Below are 24,592 nucleotides of genomic sequence, written 5' to 3' on the forward strand. Positions count from 1 at the left end.
CCAAAAATAGGCATTTACTTCGTGCATCTCCACAATTTCTTCATGCGCCTGTCAAATTTTCAAATGATCATTTTGTCCTTCGAAAAAGTGAATTTCAGATTATAAAACTTTCCAAGATTTCCCTGGTGAGAATTAGGGCTGGGCAGAATTAACTTAAAATACTTAAACTATAGTTAATCTATACTTTTTTAAACTTAAAAAACTAATAATACAGTTAACTAAAAACTAATTAATAATACAGTTTAAAAATACTGAACTATTTTACATTGAGTGCAGTTAACTGCAGTTTAGGTTTATATCTGTTTTCCCAATCACGGCTTGCTTTCTACCTTACATCTCGTTCATCCCACTCACTCACTGCTGCTGTTGAAGGTTGCCGCTGTTGAAGGTTGCCGCCGAGGTTACCGTTGTTGAAGGTTCGCTGCCGTCGAGGTTACCATTGTCGAAGGTTCGCCGTCGTCGAAGGCTCGCCGCTATCGAAGGTTCTACCACCATCGTCGAAGATTCTGAGAACACTTCTCCTTTAACTGGAAAAGAGAAGCAAATCTGGAACCCTAAGGTACAAATGTTTTTCCTGTTGTATTCTTAGTTGTTCAAACATTTTGTTAGACATCTTCTAACGATTGCTTGTACGTGGAGAGATAATAAGGATGTTCTTTTTTTCTTTCTTTAACTTCTTTCGAATACGATTTGCTCTAGTAAACTCATTTTTCTCTTCCAATGTCATATCTAGCATGCCAGCAATTTGTCCTTGAATTTTTTTCGAAATCAGGATTTTCTGTAATATTTGCTATGATCACTCTCTTGAACAACTTTTCTTTAGCTTTCTTAGCAATTTCTTTAACTAAAAAGGTCTTACCCATACCAGAACGCCCATAAACTCCAATCATATCTATTGTTGAGTCTTCCAATGCTTTCATAATCATCTCCAATGTTCTAGTTCTAGATGCAAAGCTCACATAACCACCGTTTGAAATAGCATAATCATGGGATGAGTATTCTTGATACGAAACTATGTCAAATTACTTTTCCCAAAGTCCATCTTCTATGATTTTATCTACCATCTTTGTAGCTTTTCTACCAAGCTGATACCTCAAATGGAAGTTATTTGGAAGGAAACCAATTGAGCATATTTTCTTTTCATGACATTCATCATCAATATAACTTAGTGTCTTGGAAAAGGGCCAATTTTTGTTGGAAAACAGTGCCACAGTATTATGTTACTGTATTTGCATTTTATCCCAATTGTATTGTCAATGTCAACAACACTACTAAGTTCAAAGTTCTCGCTAAAGTTTGATACCCTATGAAATATAAAGAACAATCTTATAACTTCTATTCATTATTTTCCTTTTATCAAAACATATTGCAGATCACATTCAATTTTTGTTAAAATGGGGATAATCTGAATTAGTTTTTGTCCTCCGTTCTGTGTCTTGAAATTGAATTTAGTTTCTGAATTTGTATTCTGAATCTGAATTTCTTTTTATCTGTCTTTGCTTTGTTTACAGGGAGAGAAACTTTTGGAAAGCATTTGTGGCATATTCTCCAGAATTTGAAAACCAATAATAATGGTGCAATAACTTGCCCTGTTGTTTCTGAAGGTTAGTATATTCTCTCCATTCTCACCATTTTAATTTTGATTAATTTGGGTTGTATGACACAATTGTTCTACATGGTAAGTGCTTCTCATTAGAGATAATCTGGAGAGAAGAAAGGGCAACCAGTTAGAGCAAAGAGAGAAGTTGGATTTGACTACTTGAGGGAAATTGAAATCAAAATCCAATGTGGCTTTAGTAATACCTCATTGTCTATTTTTCATCAAATTTGTACTGTTGTTTCTTCTATGTATGATTATTTTCTCTACATGATGACTCCATATCTGAGACTGCAATTAATGCATTGTATCATGATTTTATTTTTGAACTAATTTTGAAATGCCGTTTTTTAAGTCTGTATATATGTTAATCAGGTTTACTTTGCAGAGATGGCTACCTATCAAGTAGTAATATATTTTAATATTTATAAACTCTAAATTTGTTTGCAGAGTTTATCACAACACTTTCATCAATGTAGTGATGTGATTTCTGAATTTTTTTTTCAAACCCTATATCATTATCATCATTTAGATAAATTTGCCTTTTGTTTGATTGAACTCTTAATTAATGTAGTGACGTGAATGTCAGAAACGGTAGAAACTCTTAATTAATGTAGTGACTTCTAGAATGGATCATTTACCTTCTTATATCGATTCATCGTCAACTGAGAATAGTAAAGGTCGATCAGATTAACAATTATAGATTAACTTTGTGCTATTCTAATGCTACATGCAGTGTTTGGTTCTGTACGAGATAGAAATGTGGATTGGATTCCTTGCTTTTTTATCCCGAAGCATGTGAATAATCACATTTATATTTGTTATTCCATGGTTAACATTATGGTTGTGTCGGTCTTATTCCATCTTTATTGTTTTATCTGAAAGCATTTGTTTGTCCCCATCCCCCACCCTTTTTCATCTGTGTGTGTAGGTTTTTCCCAAGCAAGTATAACAGAGAGATAAAGTGTTTGAAGATGGAGGTGGAGACTTTGCTGATGGGAGATCATACAAAGCAGAAAAGATTGTGTGGAGATCGGAAGAAGCAACTCTTATGGGAAATGAAAACTCGTATGTTTAGCTTTAATTGAGAACTGTAATTACCTGTAATTGAAAATTGTTTTCAGTATCATTTAGTTTTAATTCTGAACTGTTTTCACAAAATAGTTTAATGAACTGTATTGCAGTTAACTGAACTAAAAAAAGTTCAGTTCAGTTTTTTTGAACTATTTTTTAGTTTAATTCAATTTTTTTTGAATTATTTTATAGTTAATTGTAATAGGTTTATAAGAGTTTGCCCATCCTAAAGAGAATAGATATTTCCGACTGCCTAGAACTCATTCTAAGAGGACCTCCGCTTTTACTTTTAGACTGATTAATGGTTTATCATGATTCTCCTTTGGTGGAAGTGACGGTCATTGTATAAATTGTTGATGAATTTTCAGTTTAGTGTGTTCACATTTAAAAGGATTTTTATTAATTTCAAGTTTTGTAATTTCTTTAATCTTTTTTAAAGATGACAAAACAGACTGTCGTAATTTTCATTAATTTTTACTTTTTTTATATATGTACATATTAAATACAATATAAATATTTTATTAAGTTTTAATTGATTAATGAATGTCTCTAATAAAATGAAATAGAATAATTATTATTTTATATATTAAATTGTTTTATTATAATTAATAGTTAATAATTAATTTATAAATACTAATAATTTAAATAACAATAGTATTATATATTTGTATTATTAAATAATATAATGCTAAAAAATTAATTTTCTAAACTAATTTTTAATTTCTTCTTAAAAAAGGGCTAAAAGATTAGTTTGTCCCGTTTCACTTTCAGTCCACGTGTGATAGGTAGGGATGACTTTCAACCTATATCTCCAATGTTTTTTAAAATATCTATTATATCCGACTAAAAAAAAATACTTAAACAAATTTTAAAATTTAATTGAATCTCTGCCAGATTTTAAACTGAAATTTTATCTGATTCCAAAATTCAATACTTCATCAAATTTAAAATAAGATGAAGTGTCAGCTAGATTTCGAAATCCATTAATATATAATAACAGATTTTGAAATTCATTTAATAAATTTTTAAACTTTTTTAATTTAAAAATTAATAATTATTTAATTTAATTTAATATTTTTAAATAGTTTAAATATTTAAATATATTGAAACAAATTTTATATTATAATTATTACTTTTATTTTAATTACTTTTATATTTTTTAATATAACTATTATAATAATAAAAATAATATTCTAATAATTATTAAAGTACAAATATATATTAAATAAAATAAAATTTTAAATAATTTTGTTAAACGAAATTCAAAATCCGTTAAGATATGTTAATAGATTTTGAAATTCGTTTAACAATTTCTTTTTAAAATTTTAAGTTTAATAATAATTTTATGTAATTTAAAATTTTGATATTATTTAATATATATTTATATTTTAATAATTGTGAAAATATAATTTTTATTATTATAATAGTAATATAATAAAAATAAAAAAATAAAAAAAGCAATAATATAAAACATGATTTAATATATTTAAGGTTTAATCCTTTAGTACATCCCTATTTATGTACGAATGTCTCAATTGGGTCCTCGTTTTTTAAAGTGTATCAAAATGGTCCTTAATTTTGAAAATTGATATCAATTGAGTCCTTTCCGTTAAGTTGGGTGGACGGCGTTAAAAAAATTGATGAGTGGATGCTGAGATGACGAACGGACGCTCGTCCACCAGCGGACGAACGCTCGTCCATCAGCGAACGAACGCTCGTCGACCACCGAACGAACGGTCGTCCAGTGTGGAACGAACGATCGTCCAGCAGTAAGAGGTCGACGAGCGTTCGTTTTCTGGTGGACGAGCGTTCGTTCTCTGGTGGACGAGCGTTCGTTCTCTGGTGGACGAGCGTTCGTTCGTCATCTCAGCATCCACTCATGAATTTTTTTAACGCCGTCCAGCCAACTTAACGGAAAGGACTCAATTGATATGAATTTTCAAAATTAAGGACTATTTTGATACACTTTAAAAAACGAGGACCCAATTGAGACATTCGTACATAAATAGGGATATACTAAAGGATTAAACCTATATTTAAATATATTAAATTATATTAAAATATTAAATTAAATTAAATATTTATTAAATTTTAATTAAAGAACAATTTTAAAAAAATTATTAATCAGATTTCTATTAATATATTTTATATTTTAATAATTATTAAAATATATTTTTTTTATTATAGTATAATATTATAAAAATAAAAATGATTAAAATAAAATTAATAACAATAAACGAATGTCGAAATCCTTTATTAAATTTTATTGAATTTTAAAATTTGATTAAGATTTTATTGAATTTTGAAATCCAACAAGTTTTTATCAGTATTTCTTTTTCACAGATATAATAGATAATGCAAGATGAAAGTTTGAAAGTGCAGGGTGAAATGCCCTCAAGATAATGGTGGGTTGAAAACTCCAAATTGACTGATAGCCCGCACCCTAATTCCTTTTGGACATGTGTTGAACTTTGACTTCAACAGCAAGAGCATATAAAACTTGAAGAAATGCATAGACCCTTGACATTTCCATTGTTCTGTAGTAAATGCACACAACAAATCCAAGTCAATAAACCTTTTCCGGACAAAATGGATTTTTTGTGTATACAGAAAGCAGTTAATTAGGCACGTAATGAACTTTTGTCTAATATGCAAACTTCACTAAGATTGCGAAGTCATCAAATATAATTCAAGAGGTAGAGTTCACTGTTCGTTTGATAGGAGATATACCTTTCTTGGTCATCATCACTTATCATATCTTATATTCATCACTTCCAATCCATTCAAAATAAAGACTAGACATCAAACGTCGATCATATGCTTCAGGAACAATAATGCTTATACAGAATTGCCAAATTTACTCTACAAAAACATTAATTGACAACTTAACCACGTGAACAGATACTTGGATCTCCATAAATAATAAAATTTTAAAGCAACAGATAATGTTTAAACGTAGGCACAATTCTCAAAATGTCTTTATACAAATTATAAATACTTCTCCATAAAATGTTGCTCACACTCCCAGCAAGAGCAATATTCCTTCCTTCGTCATTGTGAGCAGGACTGGTTGGTTCAGATCAGACATACTCAAAGGAGTATCACTTCCTATCCGAATGGCCAGAATAGCATGCACAATGGAGTGGATCTGCAACAAGTGGATCAAAAAATATACCTGTTGGAGTATTGGGTGACTAGGTATTCTGTACAAAGCGTCCCCTTATAGTCAGTTTAGTTAACAGACACCAAACGGAAAGAATGTTTAGACCAACACGAGTTCCTCCTCTGCTGCCCCTTGTTCCTGTTTCTTAGGCACTTTTCCGTCCTGATATGGTCGCAGTACCCTCCTGATTTCTTCTGCACTAAGTGTCTCATACTCTAATAATGCATTAGCTAGAGCATGCAATGCCTTCTCATGCTGCAGAAACGTCGGAAGTTACAGGGTTCAGAACTTATTCAGATGCTAGGTAGATCATAATAAATTCCATGCATGGCATAATTTTGGCCTTTGATTAATCAACACCGTAGAAAAAGTCACGCACATACAAAGAAGAATTTATTACTTTATAAATCTTCATCCGTGCATACAGTGTTTCAAATGCATAAAATGGTTTTTACCACTGTCACCTATTATAAACCTAACAAAAGTATATTTTGGCTCAGACTTCAGCCTTATTATGTTTCTAAAGGATCACTCTCCTTGATTGAAAACTTAGTTTGGACACAGTACTATTTTATTCATTTTATTAAATAAATAACATTTTCCTGGTATTAGAACCTGTAAATTTATATTGAATATTAATATAAAGAAAATGAATAATTTTAAACAGCATAATAGATTATCTTGAAAGTGATAGAAATGACAGGTTAAACACCAACAAAACGAGTTGACAAACCTTCCTCAAAAGGGCTTTCACTCGATCATATGCTTCCCTAAGAAGATTCACAACCTGCAGAACAAGAAATTCCAACCATTAACCAGATTTTATTTTTTATAAATTACTAATTCCTTAAAGAAAAAAATAACCCAAATATGACAATCTATCCAATATCAAAAGATTCAAAATGACAAAGGATATAGCTTCTATCCACTTGCCTCTGCATCAATACGGGACTGCATTTCGGAACTTGGTCTCTCCTTTATATGAATTGGCCCTATTGCATCACTCATCCCACAACTTGATACCTTGTGGAGAAACAAAAATGACAACAGAATTAATCCCTCCTTTTAAAATCAAAAGATAGGTTCTAGTTTAGAATTTCAGTCCGAGGAAAGTTCCGAGTCCTTCTATTGTGACCTGTGACCATTCCAAGTAATTATAGAGAAAGAAGTATACCATCACAGAAATTTTATATAGTTTCTGTGGTAAAAAATAAACCCTATTTCCATAGATACTGAAACTGCATTTGACCATTAATCGCGAAGCAAAAAATTACCATATATTGGGCAAGCTCAGTCGCCGTGTGAAGATCACTACTTGCCCCTGTTGTGATTTGATCCTGACCAAAGATAATTTCTTCTGCAACTCTTCCTCCCATACAAACATCAAGGCGAGCAAGTAACTGCTTCTTGCTGATTGATGTTTCGTCACCAGAGGGAAGCTGAGTGACCATTCCTAAAGCAGATCCACGAGGCATGATTGTTGCCTTGTGAATTGGTTGAGCACCCTCAGTGTTAATAGCAACAATTGCATGGCCACTCTCATGATAAGCAGTAAGCTGAAAGTTTCACAAGCAATATTAAAATAGATAACTGTACACCTACAAATGGTTAAATACTAAATATTTAATCAAATTTTAAACAAGAGGTTATAAAAATTTACAAATCATTACTTCATGGGCTGATTTTGGAGTTTGGGCATTAAAAACATCATGTTCAAATCAAAACAACAACAAATCTGACGATAAAAATACAGTCTTGTATTTCTATCATGCCACATTGGTATCCCTACAGAGAGAAGGGCATCGCATAAAACAAGCACAAGGTGACTTTAATATTACTGAATAAGCAATAGACAATAGACTGAAAGATGCTCATAACCTATGATGTAAGAATAGGTTTTGAGTCATCAGTACGTCAAAATATGATTCAAGACACTTTTAGAAAAAAATTATCAATATATCCAACTCACCAGCTTGTAGATAATTTCACTGCACTGCAAATGGAATGCTGAAAGATGAGTTCTTGGAAATTTTCAATTTTAAAGAGACTTTCAGGTAGTGGTTAGATTTTCGCAAACAATATTATAATATAATTATGACTTATAGAGGGACAGATACGTATTGCCAAATAAAGCAACAGAGTGCTAAACCATACATTGTTTAGAAGACACTAAGGTTAACAACTGTAGTGACTTACAACTATACATTAATCACATAGGCCATAATAGAGAATTTTAAGAGATAAATCAGACACTGTACACTTACCTTTTTTGACTCTTCGGATATGGACATTGTTTTCCGTTCTGTGCCCATAATTATTCTATCTTTGGCAAACTCCAACTGTGAAGCTGCCAATTTCTCTGCACCTTCAACAGCAGCTTTAATGGCAGCAATGTTTACAAGGTTTGCAAGATCTAGTTCAAAGGAATAGTTATGGATCACATCATGTAAATGAAATTTGAAACAGAATAGAAGGAGGTTCATTTCATATATGTTTAAAAATTATTCACCTGCCCCATTGAATCCTGGAGTTCCACGAGCAATTGATTTAGTATCTACATCGTCAGCCAATGGTTTATCTTGAAGGTAAAGCTCCAATATTTCTTGTCGACCACGTAAATCTGGATTTGGTACAATAATCTGGAATTGGGTTGGTTAGTTTTCCTATATTCTATAGCAAAATTACATATCATTCAGAACATTAGTCAGATACAATTTTTAAGTTAAGTCCAGGTAGAGATCAATGTAATAATTTTGAAAAATTAAGGATAAATGATGATTTTGGTCCCTGTATTTTAAAACTAGTAATTTGAGTTCACAGTTTCTGAAACACAATAAGAACAGTCACTCTACATGCTGAAGCACCTAATCGATGACCAGATGGCAATTGTATGACATGGATGCCGTGTAGAAAGTGTTGCATGTGTTATTTTAAGAATATTTTTGAGTCCTTGTAAAATTGGTTTTGGTCCCTATATTTTAACACCAGTGGATCGAGTCCAATTTCTGAAATACAGTGAAAACAGTCACATTGGTAACTTAAATGGGATGGTCGTTCTAACAACACATTTCATGCTCTAAGGATAGATAAGCTACCCCAAATACAAATGGAAGTGTCAAAACCTAATGCATGCTTCTTGCTTCTTGGTACGTTTCAATAACTAACAAAATTCCACTACTTAGAACTCCATCTAAACCTCAACAAAATTTGCTAATATTAGGGATAAGGCCTCATATTTCTTTGGTATTGACATATTTCCTGGTTAGACCGTTTTTCCTTCAACCTTCAAAACACAACAAAGAAACCTTGAGAAGACACTCGATATCCAAGTTATGTTTAAGATTCTTCACTGTTTCACAATGTCGAAGGATAACACACCTTTTTGAGATGCTTTTCCCCAAAACTCTATGAGCTAATAGAAAAAACTCTACCTAGATTTACCTTGTTGTAATTAACAATGTGCAACAGTGAACATTGCCCTTGAATTCTAGATATTGGTAAAGTTTCATGACTTTAGATCTCCATTGGGTACTAAAGGGTGTCAAGGAGCATGCGTTAGAAGTGTAGACATTTGATTTGGGTTCACTCATTTGTTGAGTAGGCCATGTGCCATTAGAGAAACATCCTAACGTAGTTAGTAATAGGGATTAGTCTCGTTGTATTTTAGAAATTGGATAACTCAAACTCTTGATTTTAAGAATAGGGAGCAAGACCAATTTTATAAACCAAAAACACCATTTATCCAAAAATTAAATAATTTTATATTTATACAACGAAAAACACCAACCTTTAAGACTGGTACCAAGGTCCATGGACAAATGTTGTTAATTGTCTGGGCACATGTCGATTTATGCATTTTTTTATGAAAGAATAGGTAATAGTGAGTCGAAATACAGATGCCTAAGAATATAATATCCTCAGATCACTGGGTCAGGTAGAGCTTTAATTTTTTGTCTGCTTTCAAGGTACCAACCCCCAAAAAGCCTGAGATAATTTTATATAAAATGAAACCAAAAAATTCTAGATTTAGAAGATATGATGTTAAGACCATTTAATCCAAATCGAGAAAACAACACATTATTATCCTATAGAATTATAGCACCAAACAAATAGTAAACATACTATATATCACCAGAGAAAATTAGGTTCACGCGACCCCTATACAGCAGATTAGCATTCTTTTGTTAAAGAACGAAGTCTATGATCCTTCGGAAGTGTTCTTGTTTTGCAGGTTTGTTATGTGAGCCAAATGTCAATGTTTTTAGTAGATAATCCCTTTTCTGCATTTTTCTTGCTACCTTAAGCATTTCTCCCATAATTTAGCTGATACTTCTCTTCAATGGGTTAACAAATGGACTGGAGAACTTTTCTGAGGTAAGCTTATTTTCTATTGTTCTAGAAGAATTTTCTTATTCACATTTTCTCTTTATAAATTCTTTATTAAGGGGAAAAAATAATAGGACTTACATGTCGATCAAATCTACCAGGTCTCGTTAAAGCAGGATCAAGAATATCAGGCAGGTTTGTTGCAGCAATTACTATTATTCCCTACAAGATAAAGATGTTAAATAAATTAGAAAAAAACAGAGAGAAACTAATTAAACACTCACAAATGTTTAAAACTTCAAATATACTTCATTCTGCTCAAAGCCATCCATTTCAACAAGTAGTTGATGCAATGTCTTCTTTGTATGACCCTCCCATTGTTTCCTAGTTGAACCAACAGCATCTATTTCATCAATGAAAATGATACAAGGAGCCTACATTAAGGATGGAGCGTAAAGAATGTTCCAAATTAGAAACAAATAAGGAAATCATGTAAAGAAATAATTTAGCAAACCAGAATAACAGAAAGCTAAGAGTCCATTAACCAAAGCCAACAAACCTTCTTTTTTGCTGCTTGAAATAAGGATCTTACGCGTCGAGCACCAACTCCAACATACCTGAAGTGGAAAGGTGATACAAAATTTGAGAATCCCTAACAACTAACTAACACAGCATAACTTACCTTAATGTAACTATTAGCAATGAATGGGTCAAATTCAACTTCAAAAGCTAACTCAAAACCTCATTACGTGCATTCCATCATGCCCAAAACAAGACATCCGCAGGTGGTTCAATATCAAGACTAAATGGGTTTTTATAAAAACTAATGCACCCCGGCCAAAAGGCAACTAGATGGGTTTTGGTTAATTTATCATGATAGAGCGTCAAACCAAATAAATGTCCTCAATCTAATCAAAGTTGGCTACCGAAAACCTAATTTATGTTGTAGTGTATCCATTTCCAATTACAGTTTCCTAGGGTGCTTCTCTCTATTTCTACAATAAAGAAGAACTAGTAGGAACCAATTTATGAAGTATCCCTATTAAATTCAAGCAAAATGGATCACAATATCACGTTTCAAAAATTAAGACAATATAATGCATTCCAAAGACACAAATTTAAGCCATAAAGAAAGAAGACTTACATTTCCTCAAATTCTGATCCTGCACGATAGAAAAACGGAACACCAGCTTCTCCAGCAATAGCCTTCAAGGTCCCATGTAAAGCAAACACTATCAGATCACAATACATTATCAATATCAATAGATTAATTCAAGAGGTAGATGATAACAAAGTAGTATCGCTTTTTCAATTGTATTTACGAACTCTGAAAAATGAAAGAGAAAATGAAGTTGTCAGGTGCCTGCATTCTTTAGTCAGAAAAAAAAAGAGGCTGAGTTCTTTCGAAAAGAAAAACAGAGTGTAAACTTAAAGAAGAGAAATGCATATATTAACGGGTCTACACATACCATCGTGTAAGAAAAAGACATAATAAGCATGGAAACTTGTATAACGAGTTTTTTTAATAAATTTGGTACTGTACAGGTATGGGAAGGAAAATGGGAGCAAAAATTGCTTTAGGCAAAATAAAAAATTGGATGATAATTTAATCAAAAACCAATCAGGTAGACACAATAAACAGCTGCATGCAGGACAGATTAGAAACAAAACAAAAAAAGTTATTAATAATGATTGCACTCCCAAACAATTCACCTAGGCATAGAAAATAAACTTTTTTTACACTTACAGCTTAGAACAAATTCTGCAAAGAGATAATGGAGTAATGATAACAGTTGAAAAACTGTTATTTTCATGATTAAAATTGACACTAAAAGCAACCTTCACACTTAGAAATTAGCTTGAAATCATGTTTTTCTGTATATTTTTAGAAATAAGAGAGTTGGACAGGTTTATGCTTGATTTCAGTGTTTTTGTGCAGGTTTTAAGGTGAATTTGGTAAAAGAAGTGAAGAAGGAGAGAGATGAAATCAGAAAAGACAACAAAAAGTGCAAAAGGAGAAGCCGAAGTCACCGCTCAGCGGCAGTTTACCGCTGAGCGGCACTCTGGAAGTCACGGGAGATCCGCTGAGGGGCAAAATGGCCGCTGAAGGGAGAAAACAAGACACGCAGTCACCGCTGAGCGGTAGTTTACCGCTGAGCGGCACTTTAATGGGCTTGGACTTGATTTTTTGTAATTTACGAATGATACATAAGTTTTAGGGTTTCCTAGGGTTAGGTATCTCTGGCTGGAACGAGGCAAACACTCTCTCTACCACCCCTTTGAAGGAGGATCTTGGATGCTGAGGCTTCCGCTTCACCTTTTTAGGGTTTATTCTTTCATTCTTTCATTGTAATTCATCTAGGTTCACCATGAATATGGTGAACTAACCTCTTTATGTTTGTTGGGGAATCAATGTAGTCTTGTGAAACTCTCATATATGGAATCTGTTTTTACATCTTTCAATTAAGACTTATGCTTTCTTTCATCATTAGTTAGGGTTTTTCCTCTTTGTTTAATGCTTGCATGGTTTAACTCATTCGATGCATGATTATTGGTTTTGTCGATACGGGCACGTACGGGGAAGTCTAGATCCGGGGAATTTCTCCCAATTTTATATTGGTTGTCGTTAAGCTCCTGTACTTATGAACTAATCATTAGGAATGCTAGGAATTGTATGAACTCGTGATTAGGGAGAAGCCTTCTGGAAAGGTACATTAGAGAGTGGCATTAACAATGGTGATTTGATCGTTGAATTCCTAAAATATATGAGAGTGGATAAGATGAAATTGAACCCCAACAACATATCCATACATAAATTCCATTGAAAGTGTTTATCTTTTGCTTTTTGCCATTGATCACAATTCATGCATACATGTTTATTTTCTGTCTTGCATTTTAAACCCCAATTAATTCGTTTGTAAGTCTTAGTTAATTAAGAAATCACATAACTAAACTAGGCCGTGAGTCCTTTGGGAAGAACGATACTTGGTCTTACCAAGTTTTATTACTTGAACGATTCGGTCATACTTGCCGATTGAAAACAAGTTTGTGACATCATAATTTGGTGTTCATAAATTTGTCCATCAAGTTTTTGGCGCCGTTGCCGGGGACTCGTGGTTTAACTGGTTAATTTGTGTGATTATTGATTATCTTTGACTTATTTTTTTTTATTTTTTTTAAATTTCGAATTTTTTTTATTTTATTTTATTTTTCTGTTTATATTTTTCAGTTTGTATTGTATTTGATTTTATTTTATTTTTCTGTTTTCTCTTTTTCTGTTTTCTGTTTTTATTTTCTGTTTTTTATTTTTCGGTTTTTATTTGATTTTATTTTATTTTATTTTATTAGATTAGATTTTATTTTATTTTATTTTATTTTCTGTTTTTATTTTATTTTATTTTATTTTATTTTCTGTTTTTATTTTCCTGTTTTTATTTCCTATCTTCTTATTTTTTCAATTATATCCTTTGATTTTTTTTTTTCTCTCTATCTTTTTGTGCTAACAATTGTTTTTAGGGTTTTGTGCCTAATGTCTGCAGAATGCAATTTGGTCAAGAATTTAACTATATGGGCACTCAATTCTACCAAAGTAATCTCAACCACTGGTGGGAACATGACTCAAGCATGGATCAAAGCCAATTTTGGCAAGCTGCCGGACAATTTGAGAACCAACCACAACAACAATGGCAGCAACAAAGTTTTAAAATCAACAAAGGGAAGCAAGAGATCTCTTCATTTAGACAAGGCATGGAAGAATCACTGGGGCATGCATGGGACAGGTATAAAAGCCTATTACGAAAGACTCCCAAGCATGGATTTAACGAAGGAGAAGTAGTCCTAATCTTCCTTGGAGGTCTTGGTTCACAAACCAAGATAATGCTTGACGCCTCAGCTGGAGGCAATATCAAATGGAAGACTCCAGAGGAAGCCACAAAAATAATTGAAAACATGACTACTAATAAGTGGAACAGTGAAAGAGGAGCTCCTATTCAACAAAAAGGAGTTCTACAGTTGCAATCCAATGATACCTTGATAGCTCAGAACAAGTTAATAACTCAGCAATTGGAGAATCTCTCAAAGATACTTGAAATATTGCCACAAGAGTTAAAGACTGTTGCACAGGTACAATCCCAGTTATGCGAATTGTGTGGAGGTGACCATATCAATGGTCAATGTGCCTTTCCAGTTGAAGCCGTAGAGGATGTAAACTACATGACCAATCAGTACCGTCAAGGGAGCTACAATCAAGGGTGGAAACCACACCCAAGTATTGGTCAGCAACAAAGTGGGCAAGCTGGACAAACTGGGCAATTTAACAAGCAACAGCAACAAACCTTTCTATCAGGAAGTTTGGATGACACCCTTCAACAATTTTTGAAAAATTCTGACGCTACTCAGAAAAGCATTGAAGAATCATGTAAAAGGATGGAGATGCAGCTTCATTCCATTAGTCAGAGATTGAATGATGAGGTTAATACTGAAGTTAACCCTAAGGAGGAAGGGCAAGCCATTATCACTGAAAGTGACAAGATTCTTGATGAGAAAAAAATAGGGGGCGATGAGGAAAAGATAGAGAGAAAAGAAAAAGAAGAATTGAGTGAGAGAAATAAAGATGAAGAAAAAGAGAAAGAAGTGGTTGAGAGAGAAGAGAGAAAGAAAATTTGTGTGGAAATAAAGAAGTTGAAAAGAAAAAGAAAAGGGAAGAAAAAAATAAAAGAAAAGAAAAAGAGAAAATTTAGGGAGAGAAAAAGGAAGAAAAAGAAGATGAGAGGAAAGAAGAAGAAATCATATGAAAAATCACATCCTCATCTAAAGAAGAATCATAGGAAGGAAAAGAAATTCAAGTGCTTTATGGAAATCTTCAAGAAATTGGAGATTAAAGTTCCTATGGTTGAGACATTGCAACAGGTTCCTGGTTTGATCAAATTTCTGAAGAAGTTCAGTAGAAAGAAGAAAAAGAAGAAGGAACTTGAGGTTGGGTCAAGCTAATGACGTTAAAAGAGCGCTTGCTGGGAGGCAACCCAGTGAATTTAAAAACTTTTGATTTGGTTTTGTAATTTTATTTGTGAACATTATTTCTGTATTTATTTTGTTGGATATAGCATCTACTGAAAGATGCTAGGTGGTTAAGTATCTACTGAAGGATACAATGGCTGTAACACCTACTGATGGGTGTTGGTGGATTTTGGGTCAGGCTCGTGACGTTAAACAAGCGCTACCTGGGAGGCAACCCAGTTGATTGAATATTTCTGTTTGTTTGTTTTAGTTAGGGTTTGCATAAGCATTTTTGAACATTGAATTGCAGGAAACCAGTGAGGGGCATGTCTAGGAGGCACGTAGGTTAAGAAAAGAAGGAGAAGAGTACTTCACGAAAGTGCCGCTGAGCGGTACTTTACCGCTGAGCGGTACTCTCGCAGAATAGGGTTTTAGTTCCCCTTAGCGGGACCCGAGCCCATTAGGGTATTTTTAAACCCTAAGCTGCGCATTCTCTCACACTTTCAGACTTTTCTTTGCACAAACATTCCCACATACCTTCTCCAAGGTTTTCCACATCTTTTCACTCTTCCCTCTTAAGAAAATTTCTCTTCCACTCACTTTTTCACTAGTGTGCCATCAAAGTTTGGGGTTGGGAGAGAGCATTCTAGCTTGGAAGCATTCTCATTGCATCTAGTATCTCCACCCAAGTAAGTAAAATGCATTTTGTTCATTCTAGGGTTTTTGATTTTGAATATGATTGTCAAGGCATGAAGATTTAGGGGTTTTGATTTCTTTGCATGATTTGATGATATATTTGATGTTTGAACCGATTAAACTGCATGATTATGAACTGGAAAACTGAAAATTGCATTTGGGTGGAGTTAGGAAAGCTTTAAAACAGGTTTTTCAAAAATCTGCAGAGTTACCGCTGAGGGGTAAACTGCCGCTGAGCGGCACTCTGCCAGATTTGATTTTTTTGGTTTTGTGTGATATGGAATGTGGTACTGGTGGCGCTGAGGGGAAATTCTGGCCCTCAGCGGTGGTTTAGCTTCGAAAGGAGTTGTGTTCTGTGTTTACTAATGATTAACATCATGTTCTGTGGTTTGGTTTTGTGTTTTGAATGTAGGAATGGCATCCTCATCCGGAAAAAGATTGAAAACCATGGCAAACAAGAGAAAGGAAAAGGAACCAGAGCAACCCCACTCTAGTAGGTTCCTCTCTAGGAAACATGAGAAGCACTTTAAAGTGGTTCAGGACAGGAGACTTCTGATGGAGAGAAAGGTTGGAATGATACCTAACCTTGCTCCTCAATTTGGAGAGCAAGTGTTAGGGAATGATTGGGGAAAGCTAGCCACTTATCCTGCACCTGCCAACATAGCTGTGGTTAAGGAATTTTACACCAATGCAAAGAAGATTGGTGATTATCCAGCTGAGAATTATTTGGGTTATGTCAGAGGCCATGCTATCAGGTATGATCCTGACTCAATTAATAACTTTCTGGACACTGTATGGGCTGGTGAGCAGTGCCAGTTTGCTCTTTGCATGGAGGAAGGTGCTGATTATGAGGATGTGGAGAGAGTACTGTGTATACCTGGAGGACACTTCCAAAGGAATAGATCTGGCTCAGTGGTTAACATTAGGAGGACAGATTTGACTCCTCTTGCAAAGTATTGGATGGCGTTTTCTCATGCCAACATTCAGCCATGTTCACATGTGTCAGATATTACTCTCAGCAGGGCATTCTTCATTTACTGTGCTATCAGAAACTTGAATGTTAATATTGGGCAGGTGATAGCTGATGAGATTAGTGTGTGCGCTAATACTTCAAACAACAAAGCACCACTAGGACATCCTTCTTTGATCACGCACCTTTGCAAGATAGCTGGGGTGGACACTTCTGCTCCACCTTTTGAGAGGCCAAGAAAAGCTATTGATGAGGCCTACTATAGACAGTACTGTGGAGGTGATGATGAAGCTCAGCCAGTTCCACCACGCCGTGCTCGTAGAGAGAGAGGGCCAGCACAGAGTCAGACATCTGCTGAGACACATGAAGCAGAGCCATTCCAGATGAGGGACATGTATATGTCTCTTATAGGGGCTCAGTTGCAGTCCATTCACAGAGGGCAGGTGGCCACTGCTGAGATGATTGTGGGGATGTATGATACACCTCCAGCCCACAGGTGGACTATGGATGAATTTCATAATGTGGTAGCTTGGCCAGAGGAGCCAGTGCATGGAGGAGGAGCTGGAGCAGCTGAAGCTTCAGCTAGAGATATGGAAGAAGATGAAGCTGATGAGGATGATGCATTTGAAGATGATGAAGATGAGGAGGAAGAGAAAGATACAGAGGACAGCTCAGATTGATGAGGAGCCGAGATAGCATTTACTGATGAATGCTATCATGTGCTTATGCTTTGTGGTTTAAGTTTTCTGAACTTATTTGTTTTTGTTTTTAGATTAGGGTTTGATGTACTCTATTTGAAACCTGGTTTCTTGTGATGGTTTGCTATTAACTGTGATGATTGTGATAAGTAATTCTGAATGATGCTTATGATTAACTGATGTTGAGATGATGTGCACATTAAAATGCTTATACAGGTGATTCACAAGCTTTGTGAACAAATGCATGATATTATGATTGTGATTGTGAAATTAAGCAGGATGTGTATGTCAAATGTGAATGAGCTTATATGTGAGGTTTTGAGCTCCAGAGTTGTTATTGTTGAATGCTTTTACTTTGAAAGCATGAATGGTTTTGCCCAGGTTTTCTATGATTGAATCAATTGCTTGTTTTGCATCACATGATCAAGGCCATTTGTTGAAAACCTTTTTATTGGCCAAATTCATAAAATTAGCCCACTAAAAGAGAACACTATGTGTTATATCCTTTGAACCCTTAGCCTTGAATATACACTGAAAACCCTTAGTTGAAAAATCTTTACCTTGAGTTAAGTAGAAAATCTTGTGTGGTATTGTTAAATGTTCAAGTTTGGGGTTGTTGGGAAAACATGAAAAGCATTGAGCTAAGAGCTAAAAAGTAAGAATGTGCAAAGAAAAAGAAAAGAAAAGAAAAATAAGTAAAGCTCAATGCAAAGGCAAAAGAAAGTTGGGAATGAATAAGATGATTGTGTTGTTATGATTCTCTTAACTCAAGGGTTTTGTGATCCATAAAAAACCAATTTTCTTGTTAGCCCAGCCACATTATAAGCCATAGAAAAGTCCTTGTGATGATGCATGCTTGTGTTTGTTTTTTATTGTGGTAAAATGAAAGGCAAAGCTAATTCATGTAACATTGTAATAGTAGAGTGAATGAGTGATCATCTCTTATACACTTGAGTGTGAGTGAAACACCTGACTTAGTGAGGAAATATCACATGAACACATGAACATCCATGTTTAATTGATTGATCATTCATGAAAATAGCATTTGTTGGAATTTAAATGACTTTGTGAACACTAAAGCATGTGCACATCTTGATTGAACTCTTGGTCATAAGTTTGAGTGAAGTTTTTGCTTATCTTGAAAAGAAGATTTTTGAATGAAGTGAATCATCATATGAATTGGTTGAAGATAGAGTTACATCTTATTTGCTTGAGGACAAGCAAAGTTTTAAGTTTGGGGTTGTGATAACAGTTGAAAAACTGTTATTTTCATGATTAAAATTGACACTAAAAGCAACCTTCACACTTAGAAATTAGCTTGAAATCATGTTTTTCTGTATATTTTTAGAAATAAGAGAGTTGGACAGGTTTATGCTTGATTTCAGTGTTTTTGTGCAGGTTTTAAGGTGAATTTGGTAAAAGAAGTGAAGAAGGAGAGAGATGAAATCAGAAAAGACAACAAAAAGTGCAAAAGGAGAAGCCGAAGTCACCGCTCAGCGGCAGTTTACCGCTGAGCGGCACTCTGGAAGTCACGGGAGATCCGCTGAGGGGCAAAATGGCCGCTGAGGGGAGAAAACAAGACACGCAGTCACCGCTGAGCGGTAGTTTACCGCTGAGCGGCACTTTAATGGGCTTGGACTTGATTTTTTGTAATTTACGAATGATACATAAGCTTTAGGGTTTCCTAGGGTTAGGTATCTCTGGCTGGAACGAGGCAAACACTCTCTCTACCACCCCTTTGAAGGAGGATCTTGGATGCTGAGGCTTCCGCTTCACCTTTTTAGGGTTTATTCTTTCATTCTTTCATTGTAATTCATCTAGGTTCACCATGAATATGGTGAACTAACCTCTTTATGTTTGTTGGGGAATCAATGTAGTCTTGTGAAACTCTCATATATGGAATCTGTTTTTACATCTTTCAATTAAGACTTATGCTTTCTTTCATCATTAGTTAGGGTTTTTCCTCTTTGTTTAATGCTTGCATGGTTTAACTCATTCGATGCATGATTATTGGTTTTGTCGATACGGGCACGTACGGGGAAGTCTAGATCCGGGGAATTTCTCCCAATTTTATATTGGTTGTCGTTAAGCTCCTGTACTTATGAACTAATCATTAGGAATGCTAGGAATTGTATGAACTCGTGATTAGGGAGAAGCCTTCTGGAAAGGTACATTAGAGAGTGGCATTAACAATGGTGATTTGATCGTTGAATTCCTAAAATATATGAGAGTGGATAAGATGAAATTGAACCCCAACAACATATCCATACATAAATTCCATTGAAAGTGTTTATCTTTTGCTTTTTGCCATTGATCACAATTCATGCATACATGTTTATTTTCTGTCTTGCATTTTAAACCCCAATTAATTCGTTTGTAAGTCTTAGTTAATTAAGAAATCACATAACTAAACTAGGCCGTGAGTCCTTTGGGAAGAAGGATACTTGGTCTTACCAAGTTTTATTACTTGAACGATTCGGTCATACTTGCCGATTGAAAACAAGTTTGTGACATCATAATTTGGTGTTCATAAATTTGTCCATCAAGTAACAATGTCAAGGCTATCAAATTGAAAGACGAGAACCAAAGCCCAGATAGTAGATATGTACTTCCAGAAGCTTCATGTAGGAACGTAAAAGTGGAAATTCATAAAGCATGCAAGAGGCCAATAGGCTCAACTCAAGTTCTAAAAGCAAAAACTTCATAAACTTTGTAAAAGAAGTATCTTAAGGTATGCAGATGATAAACAAGCTGACCTTGGCTAGAAGAGTTTTTCCAGTTCCAGGAGGTCCTGTTAAGAGAATCCCCTGAGAAAAGAAGTGTTTTCAGCTTACTTGATGAAAAAGAAACAAATAATTTCCAATGCACACTAAAAAGGAAAAACACATATTGTTGGATAAAGTAGCTTTATCGGTATATCATGCAATGAAAACCAATAAAAAAATCCATAACATTGTGATGACCAAAAGCTAGCATGTTTGTCACTGTAAAATGTAAACCAAAAAAAACTGCATTTGGAAATAGTATAAACATGTTATCATGTCATAAATTGGGAAGGAAACCTAGTCCTACAAGAAATGAGAAGCCAATTATATTTAAAAGTGAGGTCAGAAATATAACCAAGTGCAGTCAAGCAAAACTTCAACAAATATGCAACTACTTCAGACCTTCGGCAACTTTCCTCCAAGGCGAGTAAATTTAGCTGGATTTTTCAGGTACTCAACAACTTCCTCAAGTTCTTGTTTAGCATCGTCACAACCTTTCACATCTTTGAATGTTTTGAAATTCTGCAGGAGGAAAAAAAATCTTATATAGGGTTGTTTGACACAAATTCTGATTTGTTGCCAACTTGGCATTCTCTCTCTCTCTCTCTCTCTCTCTCTCTCTCTCTATATATATATATATATATATATATATATATATATAATCTGCAAGAGAAACTGTTACCCCTAATCCCGGGAACTAATTCAGTTACTGAGAAAAAGACACATTCAGATATGTAGAGTAACTGAATAATAATAACATCCTTATCAAGAAAAACAGCTCTCAGGAGTCAGAACGGCTTTGGGAGTAAGGAAAAATGCTAATATTAAATTGAGAAGTTATCCTTTATAAGCCACAATAATAACAAAAATAAAAGAAAAGACCCGTGTACAGGAAAAGTAAGAGGAATGACAGACTGACTCCTCAGGAAGCTAATAACATGGAGTTCACAAACATTAAAGTGCCAAGATCAGTAGGGGGTGACTCCTGTAGTGTGCAGGAAAGAAACTCTGTAATTGCCTGATTCATAGAATCAGATCAGATGTACTTCAGCACAATGAAATAACATTTCTTGAATTATCTATAGACAAAGGATTGTTCTATTTGGATTAGAAAAAGATTGTACATATATTTTATTATTCATAATCAATTAACCAATTTCATTAATACCCCTCCTCCAAAATTCAGCGATGATATCCCATTCATCAAATTTTCAAGAAATATAAAAGGAACTATTAAAATGTTAACCTTTTCTGGCATCACTTCCTTATTTAGTTCCTTTGGGGCATATGAAGTACTTGAGCCAACACTTGAAGTCCCAATCCCACCCAGGCTTACTATGAATTTTTGAAGTGCAACCATACCCATAACCCTGAAAGACACAGTTATATGACAATAAATGAAACTTCCAGGTATGATATAGAGAAGAGAACGAGAGTGAGAACTCAAAGCTCATACCAGACCAGTCCCATAACAACAATAAACAAAATAGTTGACAAAACATCTTGTACAAAGCGTGACTTTTGTGATACTTTGGGGTCCACCTAAAGAAGGAAACAGATTCATGAGATTCAAAAAACAAACAAACACAAAGAAATTGGACTTAAAATGCTAATGACTAAAAACCATGAATCAAAAAGAACATTTTTTTTTTAAATAATTGTTACCACAACAACATGTAATGGCTGCCTGTCAGATGTTCCAGGGCTAAGAATAGGCTCATCCGATTTACCTGATGCTCGCTGTTTCAACTCTTGCAACTAAAAAAAAAATCGTATAAATTACAGCATGATACATCCAATAGATGTAAATTATGAAATAAAAGATGTTAAAAAATCTACATGAAGATGAAAACGCAGTTCATCAAGACAAAAGGAATAGACGCAGAACATGGAATTCGTGATAAAAGAAAACTAGTGTACCATGCAGACTGAGTATAAAAGAAACAGAGGAGAAGAACCTGCTTTTAAGCTTATTAATTCTACATATTGACGAGAAAATGCAAATAAAATCATTTAGCCAGAAATACACATGGGAGATAAAGTGCTTTAAAATTCTTGCATATAGGTAAGATTTAAGAGTTATCCAAAATCACTGGTGTCAGTTTCAGATCACGGTACGACAGTAATAGTCAGAGAACAATAACATATAATTAATTCATGACAAAATTTTCTAGCACATTGGCACAAAACGCCTAGTATGCCCTTCTGAAAGGAAAATCGGATCAACACAGGCTAAATAGCATTAAATAAAATGAATTAGACAAAGTGAATACCAGGGTAGGAAGTCTGGAAGGTTTCCCATATTCCTCATTTGGAAGATATTCAGCAATAGCATTAGTAGCCACAAGAGCTCGAATATACTCTACAACTCCTCTACTGTCTACAGAACCTTCCCTTCCTTCAAAGTGCTTGATAACAGACTCGGGACTGGTAAAAAACATAAATAAAAGAGAAACTTTGACGCAAACTGAAATCATCCAAACTGAAAGCAAAAATATTCCACTTGCTAACCACATTATTCAGCCATGCTCTATGTAGCCCTATTTTGAATTTTCTTTTACCAAATTGGTGTTGTTTTAAATTTTCTTCTATATTTTCTGAAAGGACAAAACTTATGCAGTTGTTTAGATGAGTTGATATTATTCATTGACATAATTCTATATAATTTATTATAACTTCTAAGGCCAATCTATTTTACACAAACTAAAACACAAATTTTGATCAGAACAGCCTCTCAACTTCATCACTGTGCAATGCGATTCAATCCAAACCTGTGCTTATTAAGTTCAACAAGTAGAGCGGTTTGTTTGGCGACATCGTTGGGATTCGCCTCGGCGTCAATAATTAACCTAGCCAAACGCCGCTCCTGTTGCCATAGCGGCAGCCAGTTCATGAACTGGGCGAAAGCCTTTTTGGAGCTCTCTCTCGCTCCCTCGAAGAGTGCCGCAATCGGCGACCTCTCATCCTCTTTCGCAGTCCCGCTCTTTTCCGCTCCGATTGAAGGATCGGATTCCTCGCCGTCGACGACACTCGTGGAATTCTGAGTGGTTTCGTTTGGAAGAAAAATAGAATCGGCGGCGGAGGAACTGAGTTGGGAACCGACTTTGAGTGAGAGGGAAAAGGGAAGGCGCGGGAGAAATTGTGGCGGAGAGAGTTTGCATGGAGAGAGGGAGGTGAGAGAATGAGGGAACTTGCAGAGAAGAGGATGATGGTGTTGACTGTGTGAGGCAAATGGGAGGGAAGTTCTGCAGAGAATAAGAAGCGACGCTTGAAGTGTGGCCATAATAAGAATATAAGGGTAAGGTGCGCCTTGTTTCTTCTTCTTCCTCCTCTTACAAATGTGAGAGAGAAGAGGAATGGAATGTGTGAAGTTGAGAGCAAGGCGTAGAGTACCTTATCTGTTGTTGATTGGAATTGGTGCCGCCATCCGACAATGACTTCAGATTTTAAACATTATCAAGCTTTTATTTTAGATAATGCCCAATCATCGTGTCTTAGTATACTTTCTATGGTGTTTTGGTTCTTCTCTTTTGAGCTCTGAAATTGCTTCTCACCAATATGTAAAATTACACTTTAATTACAAGATTACCCAAGAATTTTCGATTTGCATACACTGACAATAATAAAAATAATATTTGAGAACCTATATTTAAGCTTTTTCTTTAATAATTATATAGTTAAATCATTAACAACCTCATCTTTGTTTCTTTACACGTTTGCCCATCATACAATGGTTTTTCTCTACATTTATTGTTATTTTTTAATTAGAAAGAATGGTTTATGTTTTATTGAATAGAAGTGGAGATTAAGTACATATATTGTATTGTCATGATATCTCGTATTTTTAGGCATAAATATTGATAAATAGTGCTTAAATCTTCAACCACGTAGTATGAAAACAAACAACTTAATATAGAAACAAATTAAATAAAAAAATATATGTTATAATTATTTTAGATAGAGTGCGAACAAATCTCCTCTCCAAAATACCTAATTTATTTTTTAAAACTCTAAATCTAACTTTAGGAATTATCCATGCACAACTTTTTCTATATATTTTTTTGCATACTTTTTTAACTTATAAGGACCTCATATGTTTCTTGCTCATTTCTTTTTCACACATTTTTCTTGCTCATATCTTTTTCAGACATAACGTAACTTTACTCGAACTTTTAATAAATCTAAAATTTTAAAGATAATCACCTATTTTGTCATACCATGCCTTTGGAGTATGTTTTAGATCATATATAGTCTCTCTTTACCTTATAAACCTTGTCTTCTTTTAATTGATTTGAAATTCCGTTTGGT

General features: G+C 34.4%; 1 protein-coding gene across 1 annotated transcript; it reads right to left on the bottom strand.

Annotated features, from left to right (window-relative positions):
- Positions 1-5,565: 5,565 nt before the first annotated feature.
- Positions 5,566-23,664, bottom strand: LOC124831384 (ATP-dependent zinc metalloprotease FTSH 11, chloroplastic/mitochondrial-like). The gene is made up of 17 exons (XM_088106728.1): positions 23,056-23,664; positions 22,558-22,711; positions 21,950-22,042; positions 21,741-21,826; positions 21,531-21,654; positions 20,687-20,806; positions 20,276-20,326; positions 11,305-11,366; positions 10,720-10,777; positions 10,469-10,594; positions 10,302-10,382; positions 8,344-8,473; positions 8,099-8,247; positions 7,109-7,390; positions 6,768-6,857; positions 6,568-6,621; positions 5,566-6,089 (listed from the first exon to the last, which is right to left on the bottom strand). Exons 1-17 carry the CDS (start codon positions 23,565-23,567, stop codon positions 5,934-5,936), a joined length of 2,328 nt encoding a protein of 775 aa, XP_087962854.1. The 5' UTR covers positions 23,568-23,664; the 3' UTR covers positions 5,566-5,933.
- Between the last annotated feature and the right edge of the window lie 928 nt (positions 23,665-24,592).

The sequence above is a fragment of the Vigna umbellata genome, chromosome 2, assembly GCF_029865625.1.
Source record: "Vigna umbellata cultivar VRB3 chromosome 2, Vumbellata_1.0, whole genome shotgun sequence".
In the NCBI taxonomy this organism is placed as follows: Eukaryota; Viridiplantae; Streptophyta; class Magnoliopsida; order Fabales; family Fabaceae; genus Vigna; species Vigna umbellata.